The sequence below is a fragment of the Ceratotherium simum genome, chromosome 26 (genome assembly GCF_057802395.1).
Source record: "Ceratotherium simum simum isolate JZ-2026a chromosome 26, ASM5780239v1, whole genome shotgun sequence".
NCBI classification, from domain to species: domain Eukaryota; kingdom Metazoa; phylum Chordata; class Mammalia; order Perissodactyla; family Rhinocerotidae; genus Ceratotherium; species Ceratotherium simum.
In genome coordinates, this window is record NC_141925.1 from 4,562,470 (window position 1) to 4,579,524 (window position 17,055).

Here is a 17,055-nt window from a genome sequence, read left to right on the forward strand (position 1 = left end):
AAAGTTATACTCCTGTGAACAGAAGCATTGGCTTGGGCCAGTATTCACACTGGTGCTGCCCAGCCACGTTAGCAAGGGATACTCACTCCCACTAGCTCATGGGCTGTTTCTTTGAGGCAGAATGAGTCTTATTTCTCACCTGCTGGAACAGTTGTGATTTTTTTGTTGATAAGGAAGATTCGCCCTGAGCTAACATCTGTGCCAATCTTCCTTTATTTTGTATGTGGGATGCCTCCACAGCATGGCTGATGAGTAGAGTAGGTCTGCACCCGGGATCCGAACCCCTGAACCCCAGGCTGCCGAAGCAGAGCGTGTGGAATTTTAACCACTTGGCCATGGGGCGGGCCCCTGGAATAGTTGTGAGTAGAATGTCTTACTAAGATCCATTACCTGTCTCAGAAGATTCAGAGCAAACTCCAGATTCTGCAGCCTCTGTCTGTTGATGGCGTTAACTTCGGTGAACTTGGCAGCAAGAGCCGCTTCCTACAGGAGAGCAATCAGCAAACAGGAGTCAGCAGGCTAAGCTAGAGAGAGCTCAGACAGTTTCTGGGAGGTCTGGCATCTGGGGATAGAGGGTAGCTTCCTGCCCCTTGCTACCTGGAGCTACACTGCAGTTTCATCTGGTGGAGAGAAAAGTAGATTTAGAGTCAGAAGTCTCAATCCCCAAGGGCCTCGAGCAGGTCTCTGTCTGAGTCTTGCGTGTTCTAGTGCATAGAAGGAACTGAACATCCGCCCTCTGTGTACTTCCTGAGGGGGGCAAAGTGGGAACCTGCCACACGCATGCTCCGGCCCAGATCCCTCCCGCAGGCTTCTTTCTGGGCACATCAGTGTCGCCGCCCCAGAACAAGGTGACTCTCCTCTCTTACGGAACCTGTCTGCACCCAGGAGGGCTCTTGCCTGGTTTCCCCACTGCGTGTGCATCTCAGGCCCGCGTGCCGCGCATCCTGAAGGGCAGAGACTCACCTCTTCCCTCACTTTGGCAGCAGGGGACTGGAGCCTGGCCCTCTTGTTCACGTGGCTGCTGCTTCCATTCTCCAAGTCAAGAAGGGACCTCAGTTTCTCTGCTTCTAACTCATAGTCCTGGGCGAGAGACACGGCAGAGGACAGACAAGGAGTTGACACGGAAACGTTCTTACACTGCTTCCGGCTGACTGCAGATGTCCTCCACACAGCTGCAGCTGCGCTGACTGCCAGGAGGTTCTGAGAACCATCATACGTCCGCAGTGCATAGCTACGTCCCTGAACAACAAACAAGACCAGCAAACGGATGCCCGCAGTGCCCCTCCCCCCTGCCGAGTGCTCCCTCCTGGCCTAGAGAGTGTGACATTCTGCTGTCTTCATTTCACACTGTGCCATACACCTTTCCTCACGTCGCCACCTTCTAACCCTCCTGTTGACCAGTTTGATGACTTTATAACCCATCAGGTGGGTGGGTGATAGTTGACCTAGCTGTTCCTCTGCCACTGGATGGACATTTAAATTATTTCTAGTTTGTCTCTTCTGCTATTGTAAATGATGTTGTTACAATGATTTTGTTTATCCTGCATTATTATTCTTTTCTATTTTTTCCCATTGGGATAAATTTGCCCAGTTTACTGCTTCAAACAGTAGAAAACCCTTTTCTGGTGTTCGACGCCTGGTGCCATCCGGTTTCCCCAGAGGGCTGCGCCAGCTTGCACGGCTGTCAGCAGCGCCTGGGGATGGCCCCGCCGCTGCTCTTCCCAGCTCACCTGGTGGAGAGAGGCCCTGTGGCTGTGCGCTCTGGCAGGAGTGTCCCTCTCACCTTGACAGCTTGCTGGTACCGCTGGGACTGGCGACAGACTTTCTGTACTTCCTCATCCCTTCTTGCTATCTCATCTAGCAGGTTCTGTAAAACAACAGAGACTTTAAAAGTCAAATTTTAAAAAGTTAAAAAAAAAACTTAATAAAGTAGGTAGATTCCTTGGAATCTAAAATTATTTTTCTGTAGTACAAAGTATAAGGAATGGCTTCCTCGAATACATTTGTCTGTTACAAAAGGAAACTCTAAGGCCCTGTGAAGAAGGGCCAAGAAGATAGTTATCTTTACCAGGAAACGAAAGCTTACTGAGTGCTTCAAAATGTCAGGCACTGTTCTGATATCTTACTTAGATTTCCTCATATAATCTTCCAACAGTCCTATGAGGTAAGTAAGCACCATCATTATCTCCAGTTTATGAGTGAGGAAACTGAGGCACGGTGAGACTCAATGACTTGCCCGTGGGGACACGGCCAACCTGAGCCTAGGCTGTTAGGTTCCCATGGTCCTCAGCCTTCACCCTGAGGCATTGCTGCCTTCTGAGGAGCCAGGACTGAACTTTGGAAATGGGACTTTTCCCCACGAGGGCTCCTCTTATGTTTCCGTAGCCATTCGCTCCTTCAGCCAGCTTGTGCTGAGTGTCCACTCTGGGCCAGGCCCCCTGCTGGGCGCTGAGGAGGGAGGAGTGAGTGAGACACGGTTCCTCTTCTCAGAGTCAGGTGCTGGGAGCCAGGCAGGGCCACAGTCCCGTGAGGACACAGCTCTGCCAGGGCAAGCGGCAGCCACCGCCCGGCTCTCCTAGAGAGGGGCTTGCTGACCTCTGACCCCACCTTGTGACATGCCTGTGCATGCGGAAGCAGCCATCTTACCTTCTGATTCTTCAGCTTGGTCTCCATCTGGCTGAGGCTGTCTGTCTCCTGGGGCTCGTGGCTGGGGATGTCGGATAAGAACCGGAGCACGTGGTCACAGCTGCTACGGTAGTCATCGTAAGCAGCCCTGGCGCTCTGCAGGCTCTGGGCCCTGTGGGGCAAAGCCAGCCGGTCAGGCAGGCCTCTGCCACGGTGAGCAGATGCCTCACTGGAAGCTGCCCTCACCCCTTCTTAAAGAAGTCATCTGTGCTCATTTTGTAAAAGGGGAGGGGGAACCAAATGTAATTTAACTGGAAATAACCTAAACATTTGCCAGAAAGGAAGTGGTTCAGTAAATTATGGAGTGTTAAGTTGGAGTCCTCCACGGCCTCTGTAAAGAACTGGTGGGTCCACGTGTACCGACTTGCAGAGACACATGCTGTGTATTATAGGACCTGAACAACCCACATGTCTAAGGAGAAATCACAAGCAAGGGTAGAAAATCTTTTGAACTCACTGAAAATAAAAACATACCAAAATTTGTGGGACACAGCGAAAGCAGTGCTTAGAGGAAAGTGATTAGTATTAAATGCTTGTATTAGAAAAGAAGCAAGCTCTCAAATCAACAGTCTGAGCTTCCACCTTAAGAATAAAAAAGAAGAGCAAATTAAACCCAATGTAAGCAGCAGTAGGAGATAATAAAGAGCAGATGTCAATGAAACAGGAAACAAGAAAACAGGAGAAAGAGCATTGAAACCAAAGCTAGTTCTCTGAAATGGTCAATAAATTAAACCTCAGACACAATGATCAAAAAAAAAAAAAAAGAACATATAGGGCCGGCCCCATGGCTTAGCGGTTAAGTGCGCGCGCTCCGCTACTGGCGGCCCGGGTTCGGATCCCGGGCGCACACCGACGCACCGCTTCTCCGGCCATGCTGAGGCCGCGTCCCACATCCAGCAACTAGAAGGATGTGCAGCTATGACATACAACTATCTACTGGGGCTTTGGGGGAAAAAATAAATAAAATTATAAAAAGAAAAATACATAAATACAAAGAAGGTATACGACAGGAATGAGAGAGAGAACATCCCCTCAGATCCTGCAGACACCGGAAGGATGAGAACATCATGAACGATTTTATGCCAGTTGAACAACCTGATGGGATGGACAAATTCCTCGAAAGAACAAACTGCTGCAGCTGAGTCAAGAAGGAAGCGAGCCAAGCAGTCCGCTGTCTGTCAGTGAGCTTGAATTTGTAGTTAAAATCCTTCCCCATACAAAAATCAAACTGCAGGCCCAGACGGCCTCCACCAAGCATTTAAGAAAGAAATATCAGTTCTACACAAACGCTTCCAGAAAACAGAAGAGGGGAGGGAACACTTGCCCATGAGGCCGGCGAAATACATCACAGGAAAGACAGCAAGATGCAGTGTGTGTGGTATGTTGTCATCCTGTTGTCCACCTTCCCGGCTTGTACAGAGTGTTTTTGGAAGGAAACACGAGAAACTGGGAGCAGTGCTTCCCTTGGGGGAAAAGGGCTGGTCATTATGATCACTTGGAGTTTTTTACTTTGTATATGTATTGCTGTTTTCAAAAAGAGGAAATTATTTAGAAAACAAGCAGCCTTTGGTGGCCTCAAGGTCGACCCCACCCGCGGCCCCTCACCTGAGCTCAACCTGCTGGTGGAGGTGGTCGAAGCGCTGGCTCAGCTTGTGCACCTCGGCCTCCTGGCGCTCCAGGTCCGGGCAGTGCTCCTGGAAGCGGCTGGCCAGCGAGCCGCAGCACTGCTTGGCCGCCTGCAGGTTCTGCTCCGCCTCTCCCACGAGGGACTTCTGGGCCTGCAGCTCAGAGCCCAGGGCCTGCCGGGGCGGAGAAGCAGACAGCGGGCGGGCGCTGTGGCCAGAGCTCCCTGGGGCCCGGGGCAGCGCTACCCGAAATGCTTGGGGCCTCCTGCTTTGGGGGTGGTAAGCCCGGGCCTGGGGAGGGGCTGGGGCTTTGCCTCTGCGTTTCTCCTCAAACCTGGCGGTCATTTCTGTGATGTTCCGTTACAATGAACAAAACCGGAAAAACTAACTTCTACACCCTGCAGCAGATAGCACATGCGCTGTGACACCATGCCCGGACTGGAATAGCCGGCTGCTCTCCAGTCTCCAGGCTTCGGTGACGGCTTTGTCCTCTGAGACCATTCTCTCAGCTCTGAGGTGAGGTCTCAACACGCCGCAAGGATTTTGCGAACTGGTGTGTGATCGTCACCTCCCCTAGGCCCACAGACTCAAATTTGTCTACAGTGGTCAGGCAGGCAAATACGGGAAGTGGGCCCAGTGGCAACCACGACAGAAAGCAGATGCTGGGGCTGGGGCAGCTGCTTCTCTGCTCCAGCTGACCTCACCCGGGGGCCTGTGGGCCCAGAGATCCTGGGAATCTGGGGGGTTATGCAGATATTTGGTTTTCAAACACTAGCACCTGATTTCCACAAGCCACACAAACCCCATGAGCAGCTGGGATTTGGGCCATGGGCCTCCACTGGCAACTTCCAATTTGGCACAGTGCAGACATTCCAAACCTGCAGAGACTCGCTGCCACGGTCCGTGGGGCCTTGGCCCCTCATGTGTCCAGAGGTGGTGAGGTGGGAGCGCCTGGAGAGAAAGGCTCCCGAGGCCCAGGGTCCCCACACTCACCGCCAGCTCCTGCCTCTTGCTGTCCAGAGCACAGCCACTCTCGGGCACCGTGTCATCCTGGATGAGCTGGTTCTCGTAGGTGGCCAGCACCTCCCAGCCCTGCTGTAGGCTCTTCTCCAGGCGGTTGGCAACGTTGACCCTGAGGACACGGGGCAGGAGTAGAGAGGGTGCCCGCCTGGCCCTTTGACCCCGCCCGACCTCCCCGCTGCCTGCCTGCCACCCACTTCTCCTGGGCCAAGTCCAGCAGCTGCACCAGGCGCTCGTATCTGCTGCTGGTGTCCTCCACTCGAGCCCTCAGCAGAGGGGCGCTGCCACTGCCCGGCACGGCCTGTAGGAACGCCTCGCACTCGGCCGTGCTGCACGCCTTCTCGGGCTCCATCCGCAGCAGCTCGTTGGTGATGTTCTGAGGGGACCAGAGCCCTTCGTGTCGGCCACAGCCAAGCAGTCCCCAGCCCCCAGGGGGGTGCCCATGCTTCAGGGGACAGTGGAAGCTTCTGGGGAGGCCTGATTGAAATGCAGAGGCCTGGGCCCTCTCCAGGTGTGGGGCGCCAGCCGAGGAGTCTGCATTTGTTATGGGCATCCCAGGGAATTCTGATGCAGTGGACCGTGACTCACAAGAGTGATGAAAATAATAGGTAATTACTGAGCACTTACTGTTCAAGCACTTCACATGGATGATTTCATTCATCTATGGGGGCAACTCTATGAGGTAGGTGCTTTTTCTCTCCCCGTTCACAGGGGGAGACCCCATGGCTCCAAGCAGCTTAGGGAGGATGTGGTAGAGCCTGGCCATGCCCCACCACAGCGCCAGGCATCCTCCGGGCCCTGGCTCGGCCCCCACCAGCCCTGACATGAGCCACAGCTAGGGCCACTGCACTCCCCTGTACATCAGGAATGGTCATGCCCATGCGGAGGACACTGAGGACCAGGAATGGTCATGCCCATGCGGAGGGCACTGAGGACCAGGAATGGTCATGCCCATGCGGAGGGCACTGAGGACCAGGAATGGTCATGCCCATGCGGAGGGCACTGAGGACCAGGAATGGTCATGCCCATGCGGAGGGCACTGAGGACCAGGAATGGTCATGCCCATGCGGAGGGCACTGAGGACCAGGAATGGTCATGCCCATGCGGAGGGCACTGAGGACCAGGAATGGTCATGCCCATGCGGAGGGCACTGAGGACCGAGGATGGTGATGCTTGAATCCTGGCTGGTATTCACATGCCCTCACTCCGTCCTCCCAAGGCCCCGCGAGTGGGGACCAGCCCATTTTACTGAAGAAAGTCAGGCTTGGGCTGAAGTACCACGTCCGTGGTCAAGCAGCGAGTGAGCCGGCTCTGTGTAACTGGAGTGCCGTTATGCACAGAGCCTCTTGCTCCCTTGTGCTACTCAGGCCACGGTTGTTGCTGTCGTCAGTACAGTCATGCGCCGCATAATGATGACACTTCAGTCAATGACCGACCGCTCACTGCCATGTTGCCTGGGTGTGAGTAGGCTGTACCATCTAGCTGTGTATAAGTATACACTATGACGTTCGCAAAACGAAACCACTTAACCATGCGTTTCTCAGAACGTATTCCCGTTAAGTGACACATGACTGTACTGCCATGAGCCTGCAGGCGACAAACTGTGCAGAGGCGGCGTGAGCCTCGCCAACCCTTTCTCCTGGGGACGTGTCTGGGGGGAGCACCAGGACTCAGGCACCTCCTCGGTCCTCAGCCTAGAACAGCCCCCCTACCTCCCCGACTCAGGACTTCTTGTTACACATGGCAGGTGGTCCCCATTGAGCACTAGGACCCCTGTGGGGACGAGACCTTGAGCAGGAGCCCCAGAGAGCCAGGGGGCCAGCTGTGCCCTCAGCTAGGTGGTACCTTGAGGTCCTTGGCCCGCTCGGCGCTGTCCTGCACGGCCCGGCCCTGCTCCAGCGGCGGCCGCAGGATCCCCGCGATGGCCTTCTCCTGCCGGTCCAGGTCGCTGGCCACCTTGTCCAAGCCAGCCAGCAGCTGCCGCCCCCGCAGGTCGGAGGCATCTGCCAGAGGGAAATCACAGACTCAGGTGACGGTGCGTGACGCCCCTCCTGTGCCCGACCCTGCCCCATCCATGGCACAGACCCGGGTCCAGCCCTACTTCCCTGGCTCCCCAGAGCCCCGGGCTACAGCCCCGGCGCCCACCTCCAGGGCTCTCTGCCTTCAGCACCTCGTGCCGCTGCTGGAGCGCACTCCTGCTCCCCTCTGCCTTCTGCCGCACGCTCCGGTACTGGCTGCCCAGGCTGTGAGGGCAAAACTGGGCTGGGGACTCAGGCAGCCCATGGCCCCCTCCACCCACAAAACTGGGCTGGGGACCCGGGCAGCCCAGGGCCCCCTCCACCCACAGACACATATGGCCCAGAGGAGTCAGGGGCTCATCAAAATGCTTTGAAAAGTTAAAACACGACACACATAGGAAGGGTTCACGCTAACATTGGGCTTTCTTTGCTCCTGGGTTCCGACGGACCGCTTCCTTCCTTCCTTCCTTCCTTTCTCTCTTTTCTTCATCGCAAATCTTATACCTAAAATTATCTTGTTTGCTCCTTTATCTTCCCCCCCAGGAGGTTACCCCTGAGGGAGCAGTACACAGTAGGTGCTCAATAAATATTTACTGAATGAATAAATGAAAGCATTCCTTGAATCACTCACTCATTGAACAGAGTTTTTGGGTACTTACTGTGCACCGGGTACTGAACAAGGCCCTGGAGACAATAAATCTCTCCAAGGAGCCCCTGCCAGATGAGACTGACTCATACACAGGGCATCCTAATAAAGAGTGGTATGTGCAGCAGGAGAAGGTGCTTGAGAGCCAAGAGGTGGCAGCACTTCTGGAGCCAGGGTGGAGGGCCAGGGGGCAATCAGGGAAGGCTTCACAGAAGAGGTGACCCCAGGGCTGGGTCTTCAAGCCAAGAGGCTTGAGCCAACCAGGCAGCAAGTAGGTGGCCATGTAGAAGGAGCAGCAGCATGTGCAAAGGCCCAGCAGCACATGCAGAAAAACTGCTTGCTGAACTGTGCCCACAGGTGGACGTTCACATACAGCAAGTCAGCCCAGCCAAGAGGATCCGCTCCTGTCCACTTGGGTCTCCAAGGGGTGCAAGTGCGGGGGTGTCAGTCACCTCCTGAGGCTGCGTCGGGATGCCCAGGGCTGTGAACGGGGCCTGAGGGGCCCCGGGGTGGGGGTGCCAATCCAGGCTGGTTCCTCCTTTGCCCTTGTACCTGTCGGCCAGAGCCAGGGCCTCGGGGTCGGTGGGAGGGATCACGAAGCAGACGGCCGGGGCGGTCAGCTTGTTCCCGGCGCTGTCGGTGAGGTCCCAGCTCTCCCCGTTGTTCCTCTGCAGCGTGTAGCTGTAGCCCCGCGAGATCAGGCCCTGGCGGGGCAGGCCACGCGGTCAGAGGGCCCGGGGAGCCCAGCCGCCATCTCGCCCCCGCCCCCCCACTCTCGGACCTGGGGAGTGTTAGCCCGTCCCGCAGACCCTCCCCGAGGCGTCTCACCGTGAGAGTGGGGAGGGGCCGGGGACGTGTGTTGGGTCTGCGGGTCCAGCGCCCGCCTGGGTTTCCCTTTGGGGACCCCCCCTTCCCAGTCCACGTGGCCTCGTCCCGTTTCCATTCGCAGTCCCTGACGGCTACGAGCAGACACGTGACCCAGGCCTGGCCAATGAAAGAACGGCCTCACCCCCGGTCACTGTGATTGGTGTAGGCTGGACACGTGACTCAAAGCGGGCCCATGGGAACCCTCGCCCGGACTAACGCGGAACGGCTGGGCTCGCTCAGCGGCCAGAAGAGAGGCCGGGCGGCCAGTGGGCGGGGCGTCGGCAGAGCGACCCCAGCGACGGAGCCGAACGCGGGGTCCTGAAAACGTCTGAGGTCCGCCATCCAGCCATGTCACCCCAAGACCCTGCGGTGACACGGGAAGAGGCAGCTCTGGGCCGGGCCGGCCTGCCCGGGGCTCCGGCCGCCTGGGCAGCGGCTCACCTGGTCACCCTCAAAGTCACAGAGCGCCTCCACGGGGACGGGCTGGAGCGGCGTCTCCCGGCGGTACCGGAGGGGCACCACCTGCTGCCCTCGCTGCTGCAGGCCCCGCACCACGTGCTCGTACTTGTCCAGAGCCTTCTCCTGGTCCTGCGGGCAGGCGGGCGCCCGGTGAGACCACGCAGCCCTCCCGGGGGCGGGCAGGCGGCAGGCGGGGCGTGGACGGGCCCGCACTCACGTCCAGCTCCCGCAGCAGCAGCTCCAGCTGGTAGCGGTCCTTGAAGTCGGGGCTGTACTTCTGGCTCAGGTCCGAGTCCACCTTGCGCAGCAGCTCCTGAGCAGCCTTCACGTCTCTGTGGAACTAGGGGGGAGCCGGCGCCCGATTATGGACAGGAAACCACGGGGACATCAGGGGCTCAGCCTGGCTGTGGCTTCAAGCCCATCCCCAGCGGGGCTGGGGCTCACCCTGAATCCACAGGCTCTGCTGCTCCGCCACACCCCCAACCCACCCCAGCCCGACTTCCTGGGGGCCTCGCAGGGAAGAAGCCGGGTCCCTTCCCACCAGTCCACACGCCCCACCTCCATGACATGTGAATCTTTCATATATATACCAGTAAGCTCTGGGTTCCCTTCCGTTCCACTCCTCTCTGTGCCAGGGGCACCCTGACTTAAGGCTGTACTTTCATTCTAAGTCTTGAGACACAGAAGACAAGCCTCCCCTCTCTGTTCTAGAAAATTCTCTTGCCCATTCTTCAGTCCATCAGCTCTGGAATCACTCATTGTCAGCTGTCCCTGGGCTGCAGCCGTGAGCAGGACTTTGGCACCCTGTGAAGCTCACAGCCCAGCAGGGCTCAGACCCAAACCAGGAGTTCCGTAAGCGCAGTCTGAGTTCAAGTGTCCCCATGCCACCCACTCACAAGAATCACCTGCAAGTCTCATTAAAAACACATTCCTACAGAAACAACCCAGTGTCCATCAACAGACGGATGGATAAATGCAACGGGGTCTGTCCTTACAATGGAATACTATTCAGCCATAAAAAAAAAACAAGTTCTGATTCATGCTACAACGTGGATGAGCCTAGAAGACACGTTCAGTGAAAGAAGCGGGACACAAAAGGCCACATAGCATGTGACTGCACTTACATGAAATATCTAGAACAGGCAAATCCATCGAGACAGAAAGGATTAGAAGTTAACAGGGGCAGGGGGAGGGAGGCATGGGGAGTGACTGTTTAATGGGTACAGATTAACCCATTTGGAGTGATGAAGGAGTTTTGGAAAGACAGTAGTGATGGCTGCACAACACTGAATGTAATGAATAAATAGCACAGGATTATATGCTTAAAAATGGCTAAAATGGCAAATTTCATATGAAAACCCCACACACGCTTCTGGGGCTGACCTGGTGAACCAGACCCTCCAGCCCCGGCCCCCAGGGAAGATACATGAGGGCCCAGCCAGCTCGGGGCACACCCAGGTATGCCATCAGAAGTGTGGGTGCTGCGAGGCCTGGGAAGGCAGCCCTGCAAAGCTCCTGGGGGAAGTGGCTCTGAGGCCAGGCGTGAGCCAAGTAGGCACTGATGCCCCCACCAGTGGGCCCTGGGTACCTGGTGGTAGTCTTCCATGTACTTCAGGTGGCTCTCCTCACAGATGAGCAGGTTCAGGTACTCCTTCCAGTCTGCGTGCACGGCCTCCATGTGAGCCTGCCAGGAGAAGGGGGGTAGACGGCTGCTAGGCAGGTGCCTGGGACACCAAGGGAGGGATGGTGGGATTCTGCACCAGACAATGGTGGGATAGGAGGTATCTGGCATCTGCCTGGGCTTGGCTCCCACAGAGGCAGCCAGCTCTGCCCAGGGGTGGGAGGAGAGAGGGGACATGTTGAGTAGTCAAGCATGGCTGCCATGTACTGGTGCTCAGGTTGTGCACTGCACAAGGGGAAAGTAGGTGCTGTGTCTGCCCAGAAAAAGTAGTGCTTTTTAAATATTTTCACAAAGGCAATGTAGGGGGTTGAATGGTGTCCCCCCCATACCCAAATTCATGTCCACCTAGAACTCAGAATGTGACCTTATTTGGAAATAGAGTCTTTGCAGATGTTACTAGTTAAGGATCTCAAGATGAAATTATGCTGGATTTAGGGTGGGCCCTAAGTCCAATGACTGGTGTCCTTATGAGAAGAGGAGACACACACAGACGCACAGGGAGAAGGCCATGTGAAGACGGAGGCAGAGACAGGAGTGATGTGGCTCCAAGCCCAGCACCGCCAAGGCCTGCTGGCAGCAGCAGAAGCCGAGCGAGCGGCAAGGAAGGATCTTCTCCTAGAGCCCTCAGAAGGAACAAGCCTGCCGACACCTTAATTTCAAACTTCTGGCCTCCAGAACTGTGAGAGCATAAATTTCTGTTGCTTAAAGCCACCAAGTTTCTGGTCATTTTTTACGGCAATCCTAGGAAATGAGGCACCATTAGGGCTTCAGGAGTGAGGGGCCGAAGGCAGGACATGGAAAAGGATCAAGATAATGAGAGGAGGCAGGGTCAGACAGAGCAAGATGAGAGACAGACGGACAGACGGACACAGGACGCAGGACCCCACCCCAGGGGCCCACACCAGGGGTGGCCCTGAGGCCCACCTGGAGGAGGCGCCCCTGCCGGGGCACACGCACCTCGATGGAGTTCCTCCCGGGGTGCTCGGCGGCCAGCAGCTGGTCCCCCTCACTGTGCAGCTTGTCGATTCTCTCCTCTTTGGCCTCCAGGTTCCGGCTGATGAAATTCTGCAGCGGGGGGCAGCGGGGGGCTCAGCCGGGCAGCCCTGCTCCCTCGGGGCCTGGGCCCGGCCCCGGCCCCGCACCCACCTCGTACTGGCGCCGGCGGGTGGGGTAGTCGAGGTTGCGGTCACTCCAGTCGTACTGCATGCGGCCCTTGGCCTGCTGGTCCAGCCAGTACAGCTCGTTGGTGCAGCGCTGCATGTAGTCCTGCAGCGAGCCCAGGTGCTGCTGGCGCGCCTGCGACGCCGCCTGTGGGCCGAGCAGGGACAGGGCTGGGGCCTGGGCCGCCCGGGGACAAGCCCAGCTCCACCACTTCCCAGCGGGAACCCCTTGACCCTCTGCAACTCATTCATTCATTCAGCAAACATTTATCGAGCGTCCGCTAAGTGCGGGCATGGCTCCAGACACCAGGGATACAGCAGTGAAAGAAACAGACAAAACCCTCGTGGACCTGACAGTTCTGTGGAGCCTCAGTTTGCTCATCTGTGAAATGGGATAACGACAGCACTGATCTCAGAGGGCACAAAGACCAGCATGCAGTTGCTGCTCAGTAAACGCCAGCAGCTACAGCCCCCACTGTTATTTTTATCATGTTGTTGTATGGATGGCTAGGACACACAGCAAACCGGGAAGAGGTGGGGTGTGGGGCGCTGGGGAGGAGGGAGGTCTTGCTCTGCAAATAAGAACAGCAGCTCACAGACACGGGGCACCGTGTGCCAGGACCGTGTTTTCCACGTTAACTGGCGCTGTCCTCAAAGCGACCCTGTGAGGCGGGCAAAGTAACTCCACTTTACAGAGGGGAAAACTGAGGCTCCTGGAGGCTAAGGAGCCGGCTCAAGGGCTCCCCACCAACAAGGGGAGGAGGCAGTCTGGCTCCAGAGCTGCCTCACGGCCATCCCGTACCCCCCATCCCAGGAGGTGGCTGAAACGCCTGCAACAAGCATTTATGCATCACTTGTGCAGTTTGAAAAAGAACACACTCTTTAAAGGTTTTACAAAGGGAAATAGAGAACTTTTGCTGATAGCACATGGCCTCGTACTTGGCACACAGTAGGTGCTCAATAAAGAAATAAGAAGCAAATTGTAGGCCAGGCTGTATCCATAGGGTATATCGGGGCTTTCCATGAGCACAGGGCAGACGGGGGTGCCGTCTCTTCCCCTTCATCCCCTCCGTCCTGTTTGAAATGTTTACTGCACACACTTCCTGTCCCCACAGCCCTGGCCCCCAATCCCCTCCCACCCCCTTCACCCTCTCCCATCCTCTCCATCCCCTTCCATCCCCCCATCTCCCTCACCCCCCGCCCCCTACCCCCACCCCTCCATCCCCCACTCCCCACCTCCCCCCACCCCTCCATCCCCTCCTCTCCCCCTGCCCCCGCTCCCCGGCTCCCTGGGGCTGCTCACCAGCAGCTTCTGGTACTTGGCCTGGAGCTCAGCGTTCTGCTCCTGTGGACAGAGCGGAGGACACGGGTTAGGGCGGGGCGCGGGGGTGAGCCCCTCCTTCCCGGGTTCCCCCCGGCACCGTGCACCCACCGTGCCCCCGTCCTTGGCCAGGTGGGGCCCGATGGCCTTGACCTCGTTGTGGAAGATGTTGTGCTGCTCCACCTGCTGGGCCACCAGCGGCAGGTCCGTCCCGAAGCTCTGGCTGCTCAGCTTGTCCTGGGCGGGGCGGGCGGGAGACGACAGCCGTGGGCCACGGCTCTCCTCCCCACGGGCCGCCGGGAGGGGGCAGGGTGGCCCCGCGAGAGACGCGGGAGAGGCTGTCACCTCTGCCACCACGTCGACACCTGCCATCTCATTTACCCTCACGGCGACCTCAGAGCCCCACGTGTCACCATGCCCGTTTCACAGATGGGGAAGCAGAGGCTCGGCCAGGGGGTCACTCGCCCAGGGTCACACCACTTAAAAAGGCCTCCTGGCTCCAGTGGCCACGCTCCTCTGAGGTGGAGTCGGGCTGGCATGGGCACAGGAAGGGCAGCGGCCGGCCATACGTCTGCCAGGACCCCAACGAGCCCGGTCGGAGGATGACCTCAGAAGGGTCCCAGTCTCTACCACTTCTGCTGTGTGACCCTGGGTCATGCTCTGCACCTCTCTGAGCCTTGCTCTTCTTCCCGACACAAACATCGGGACGACTCCCTCTCCACAGGCCGTGGTGCCCATTAAGTGGCAGGGCTCTCCCGGCACACGCCCAGCCCCTCCCCAGCCGCAGCCCGGGCTGTACCAGCTTCTCCTCCACCAGCGCCGCCCAGTTGACCTGCGGGCTCGCCTCCTTCACCGCCAGCTCGTAGATCTGCTTGTGTTTCCCGCGGAGGTTGGTCACGCGCTCCTTCAGCTGACGGATGCTGAGCGGGGAGAGCGGCAGCCCCGGTCAGCGGGGCTAGTTGGCAGGGGCACGGCCCGCGTCCCCCGCAAGGAGGGGCCTCCCACCCCAGACCCCGGCCTCAGGCTTTCTGCTCGGTGGCCCGGAAGGACAGGGTGACAGTGGCCTTGGGTTCTGGAGAATCACTGGCACCCTCCTCCTGTCCACTTTCCTTCATCCTTCCTCCATCAACATTTCCCCAGGGCCCGCTGTGTGCCCAGAACCGTAGAAGGTTCCAGAAGAAACAGGCAGGTCCTCTGCTCTCTGGAGCCTACCATCCGGCAGGGGCCACAGGGGTGGTGTGGGCTACGACAGGGACAGGAGCAGGGGGTTGTGGGGCACCAAGAGACCCCCGCCCCTGCTAGGGTGCGGGGCTGGGACAAGGGAGCGTCCTGGGGGTCGATTTATCCACATCTGAGCTGAGAGAAGAGCCGTGAGCACAGAAGCTGGCTGGGCATCAGGCAGTGGGAGAGTGTGCTCACAAGCCTGGAGGTCAGACAGCATGGTAGGCAGGGAGCTTCAGTCACACAATGACCAGAGCAGTCGTGGTGCTCTAAGCCTCAGTTTCCCCGACTGTAGAACGGGTCGTCATGAGGATAAGGTAAAGCACTTGGCACACGCCTGGCATCTAGCTGGCCCTCAGCAAACCCTGACTTCAACTCCTGAGTGCCAAGCAGGCCGCAGCCCTCCTGCCCTGACCCAGAGCAGCTACCCGGGGCCCGAAGCGGAGGGGACCTACTCCTCGGTGATCATGTCCCCCTGGGGGTGCCTCATGTGCTTGGCGATGGCCGCGTCCGCCTCCAGCACGTACAGCAGCTTCTCCGAGTCCGACACCTTCTGCAGGGCCACGTCCTGGTGCTCGGGCTGCCTGCCCTCCTGCAGCCGGGCCAGGTCCTGCGAGAGTCACGGGAGGGGGCACAGGGCGGGGACTCAGTGGCCACTGCGGGGATGGGAGGGGGCTGGAGGAGAGGGGCTAGCGAGGGGCCCCCCGGCACCACCTAGCCTCTCCTCTGGGCTCTCAGTGCCTACTTGTGGGGGGCTCTGGGACTCAGCTGTGAACGAAGAGACACGGCCCTGCCCCAGCCCAGGCAAGTCAACAGATGAACCTCACAAAGGCGACTGCAAGTTCGTAGGAGTCTGTGTTTACCAAGGACACACACCTACGGTGGAACGAAGGGGAACTGCTTTAGCTCCGGTGGTCAGTGAGGCCCCTCCAAGGCCGTGACACAAGCTAAGAATGAAGGACAAAAGGGAAGAGTGTCCTAAACAGAGGAAACAGCATATGCAAAGGCCCTGAGGCAGGAAAGGGCAAGCCATGATTGAAGCCACCAAGGTTGAAAGGAGGGATGGGGGAGGAAGTGGGAGAGGCAGGCAGGGCTGGACCAGAGGAGGAAGGACTTGTGCGCTACGGGGCGCAGGAAGCGACATGGCCCCACCTATCCTTAGAGGCAATGCCTCCTGGGGCTCTGCAGGAAGAGGGGATGAGCTGGGAGGGCAGTCAGCAGATGCGACAGCACCCAGGTGAGAGCTGAGGGTGGCCCCGGCTGGGGTGGTGCCAGTGGAAATGGTGAGAATGGACAGAGTGGGTGGATACTGGGGAGGTACAATCGATAGTCGCTGATGAGTCTGGGGTCTCCGCTTGTTTGGGGAAGAGCACTGAACTGGGGTGAGGACAGCGGGTTTCTAACCACAGCCTGTTAATTCACTTCGTCAACATTCCAGAAGCCACGCCCTGCACTGTGCCAGGCCCTGGGGACCCCAGGCCAGCGGGGGAGGCGATGACGAGTCAGTGACTATCTAGGATAAACAGGGGGGAACACGGGGCGCCTAGAGGAGGCCAGTCCCCTCCCCCTGCTGGGTCTGTGTCCCCAGCTCTGCAATGGGAGTAAGAAAAACACCCACAGAAGAGGCATCGCCGTGAGCTGAGTCTCACTCAGCAGTGAAGAGATGGGACCACTGACACCGTCATGAACGAGCCCTGAAAACCATGCGAAGTGAGAAAAGCCGGACACAAAGGGTAGGATTCCGTTTATGTGACCCGTCCGAGTCGGCTCACCCACAGACAGAGAGTAGATGCGAGGTTGCCTGCAGCCGCGGTGGCAACAGAATTAACGGTCAATGGGCACGAGAGGCCTTCCCCGGGGGTGAGAACGTGCTGAACCAACTGACGGAAATGCTGCGCCACCCGCGAAGTTACTAAAAATCACCGAATCGTTCACTTGAGGTGGGAGCAGTTTATGATATGTAAAATATGCCTCGATAAAACTGCTAAAAAGGAAGAGGAAAGGAAGGAAGAAATGGCAAAAGGAAAAAGCAGTAGACGGAGGTGAAGTCTGCCTGGTACCGAGTAGACTGGACTTCCGCTCGGAGGAAGCAAAGGTGTCCAGTCCGCCTTCTGCGGCCAACTCGGGGAGGGGGGAGGGGCGAGTGGGGCCGGCGCCCCCAGGCCAGGGGCCGTGGAGCTGGGCCACCTCCCTGCCCTGGGTGGGTCTGGCCAGTTAAAAACATTACAACTAAATATTACGGTTCTTGGCTTGGCTGGAATTTGACCCACTCCATCATCACCAGCTGATCTGCAGCTCTTTGGGGGATAAGTACATTAATCATTACCTAATTCACGCGGGTGCTGTGTGGGA

The 17,055-nt window shown here is 57.8% G+C and overlaps 1 protein-coding gene across 2 annotated transcripts in view; it reads right to left on the bottom strand.

Annotated features, from left to right (window-relative positions):
• PPL (periplakin) overlaps positions 1 to 17,055 on the bottom strand; it is a 43,090-nt gene that overhangs the window by 4,168 nt on the left and 21,867 nt on the right. For both annotated transcript variants that reach the window (XM_087449582.1, XM_014793471.2), the window contains exons 3-21: positions 15,159 to 15,313; positions 14,282 to 14,402; positions 13,594 to 13,719; positions 13,465 to 13,506; positions 12,148 to 12,309; positions 11,959 to 12,066; positions 10,909 to 11,004; positions 9,538 to 9,660; positions 9,303 to 9,449; positions 8,547 to 8,698; positions 7,476 to 7,573; positions 7,176 to 7,333; positions 5,528 to 5,706; positions 5,304 to 5,442; positions 4,291 to 4,484; positions 2,647 to 2,797; positions 1,784 to 1,867; positions 964 to 1,080; positions 391 to 483 (exon numbers count right to left, since the gene is read on the bottom strand). In XM_087449582.1, coding sequence (XP_087305708.1) covers positions 391 to 483; positions 964 to 1,080; positions 1,784 to 1,867; positions 2,647 to 2,797; positions 4,291 to 4,484; positions 5,304 to 5,442; positions 5,528 to 5,706; positions 7,176 to 7,333; positions 7,476 to 7,573; positions 8,547 to 8,698; positions 9,303 to 9,449; positions 9,538 to 9,660; positions 10,909 to 11,004; positions 11,959 to 12,066; positions 12,148 to 12,309; positions 13,465 to 13,506; positions 13,594 to 13,719; positions 14,282 to 14,402; positions 15,159 to 15,313 — 2,445 coding nt within the window. The remainder of the gene's footprint in view (positions 1 to 390; positions 484 to 963; positions 1,081 to 1,783; positions 1,868 to 2,646; positions 2,798 to 4,290; positions 4,485 to 5,303; positions 5,443 to 5,527; positions 5,707 to 7,175; positions 7,334 to 7,475; positions 7,574 to 8,546; positions 8,699 to 9,302; positions 9,450 to 9,537; positions 9,661 to 10,908; positions 11,005 to 11,958; positions 12,067 to 12,147; positions 12,310 to 13,464; positions 13,507 to 13,593; positions 13,720 to 14,281; positions 14,403 to 15,158; positions 15,314 to 17,055) is intronic.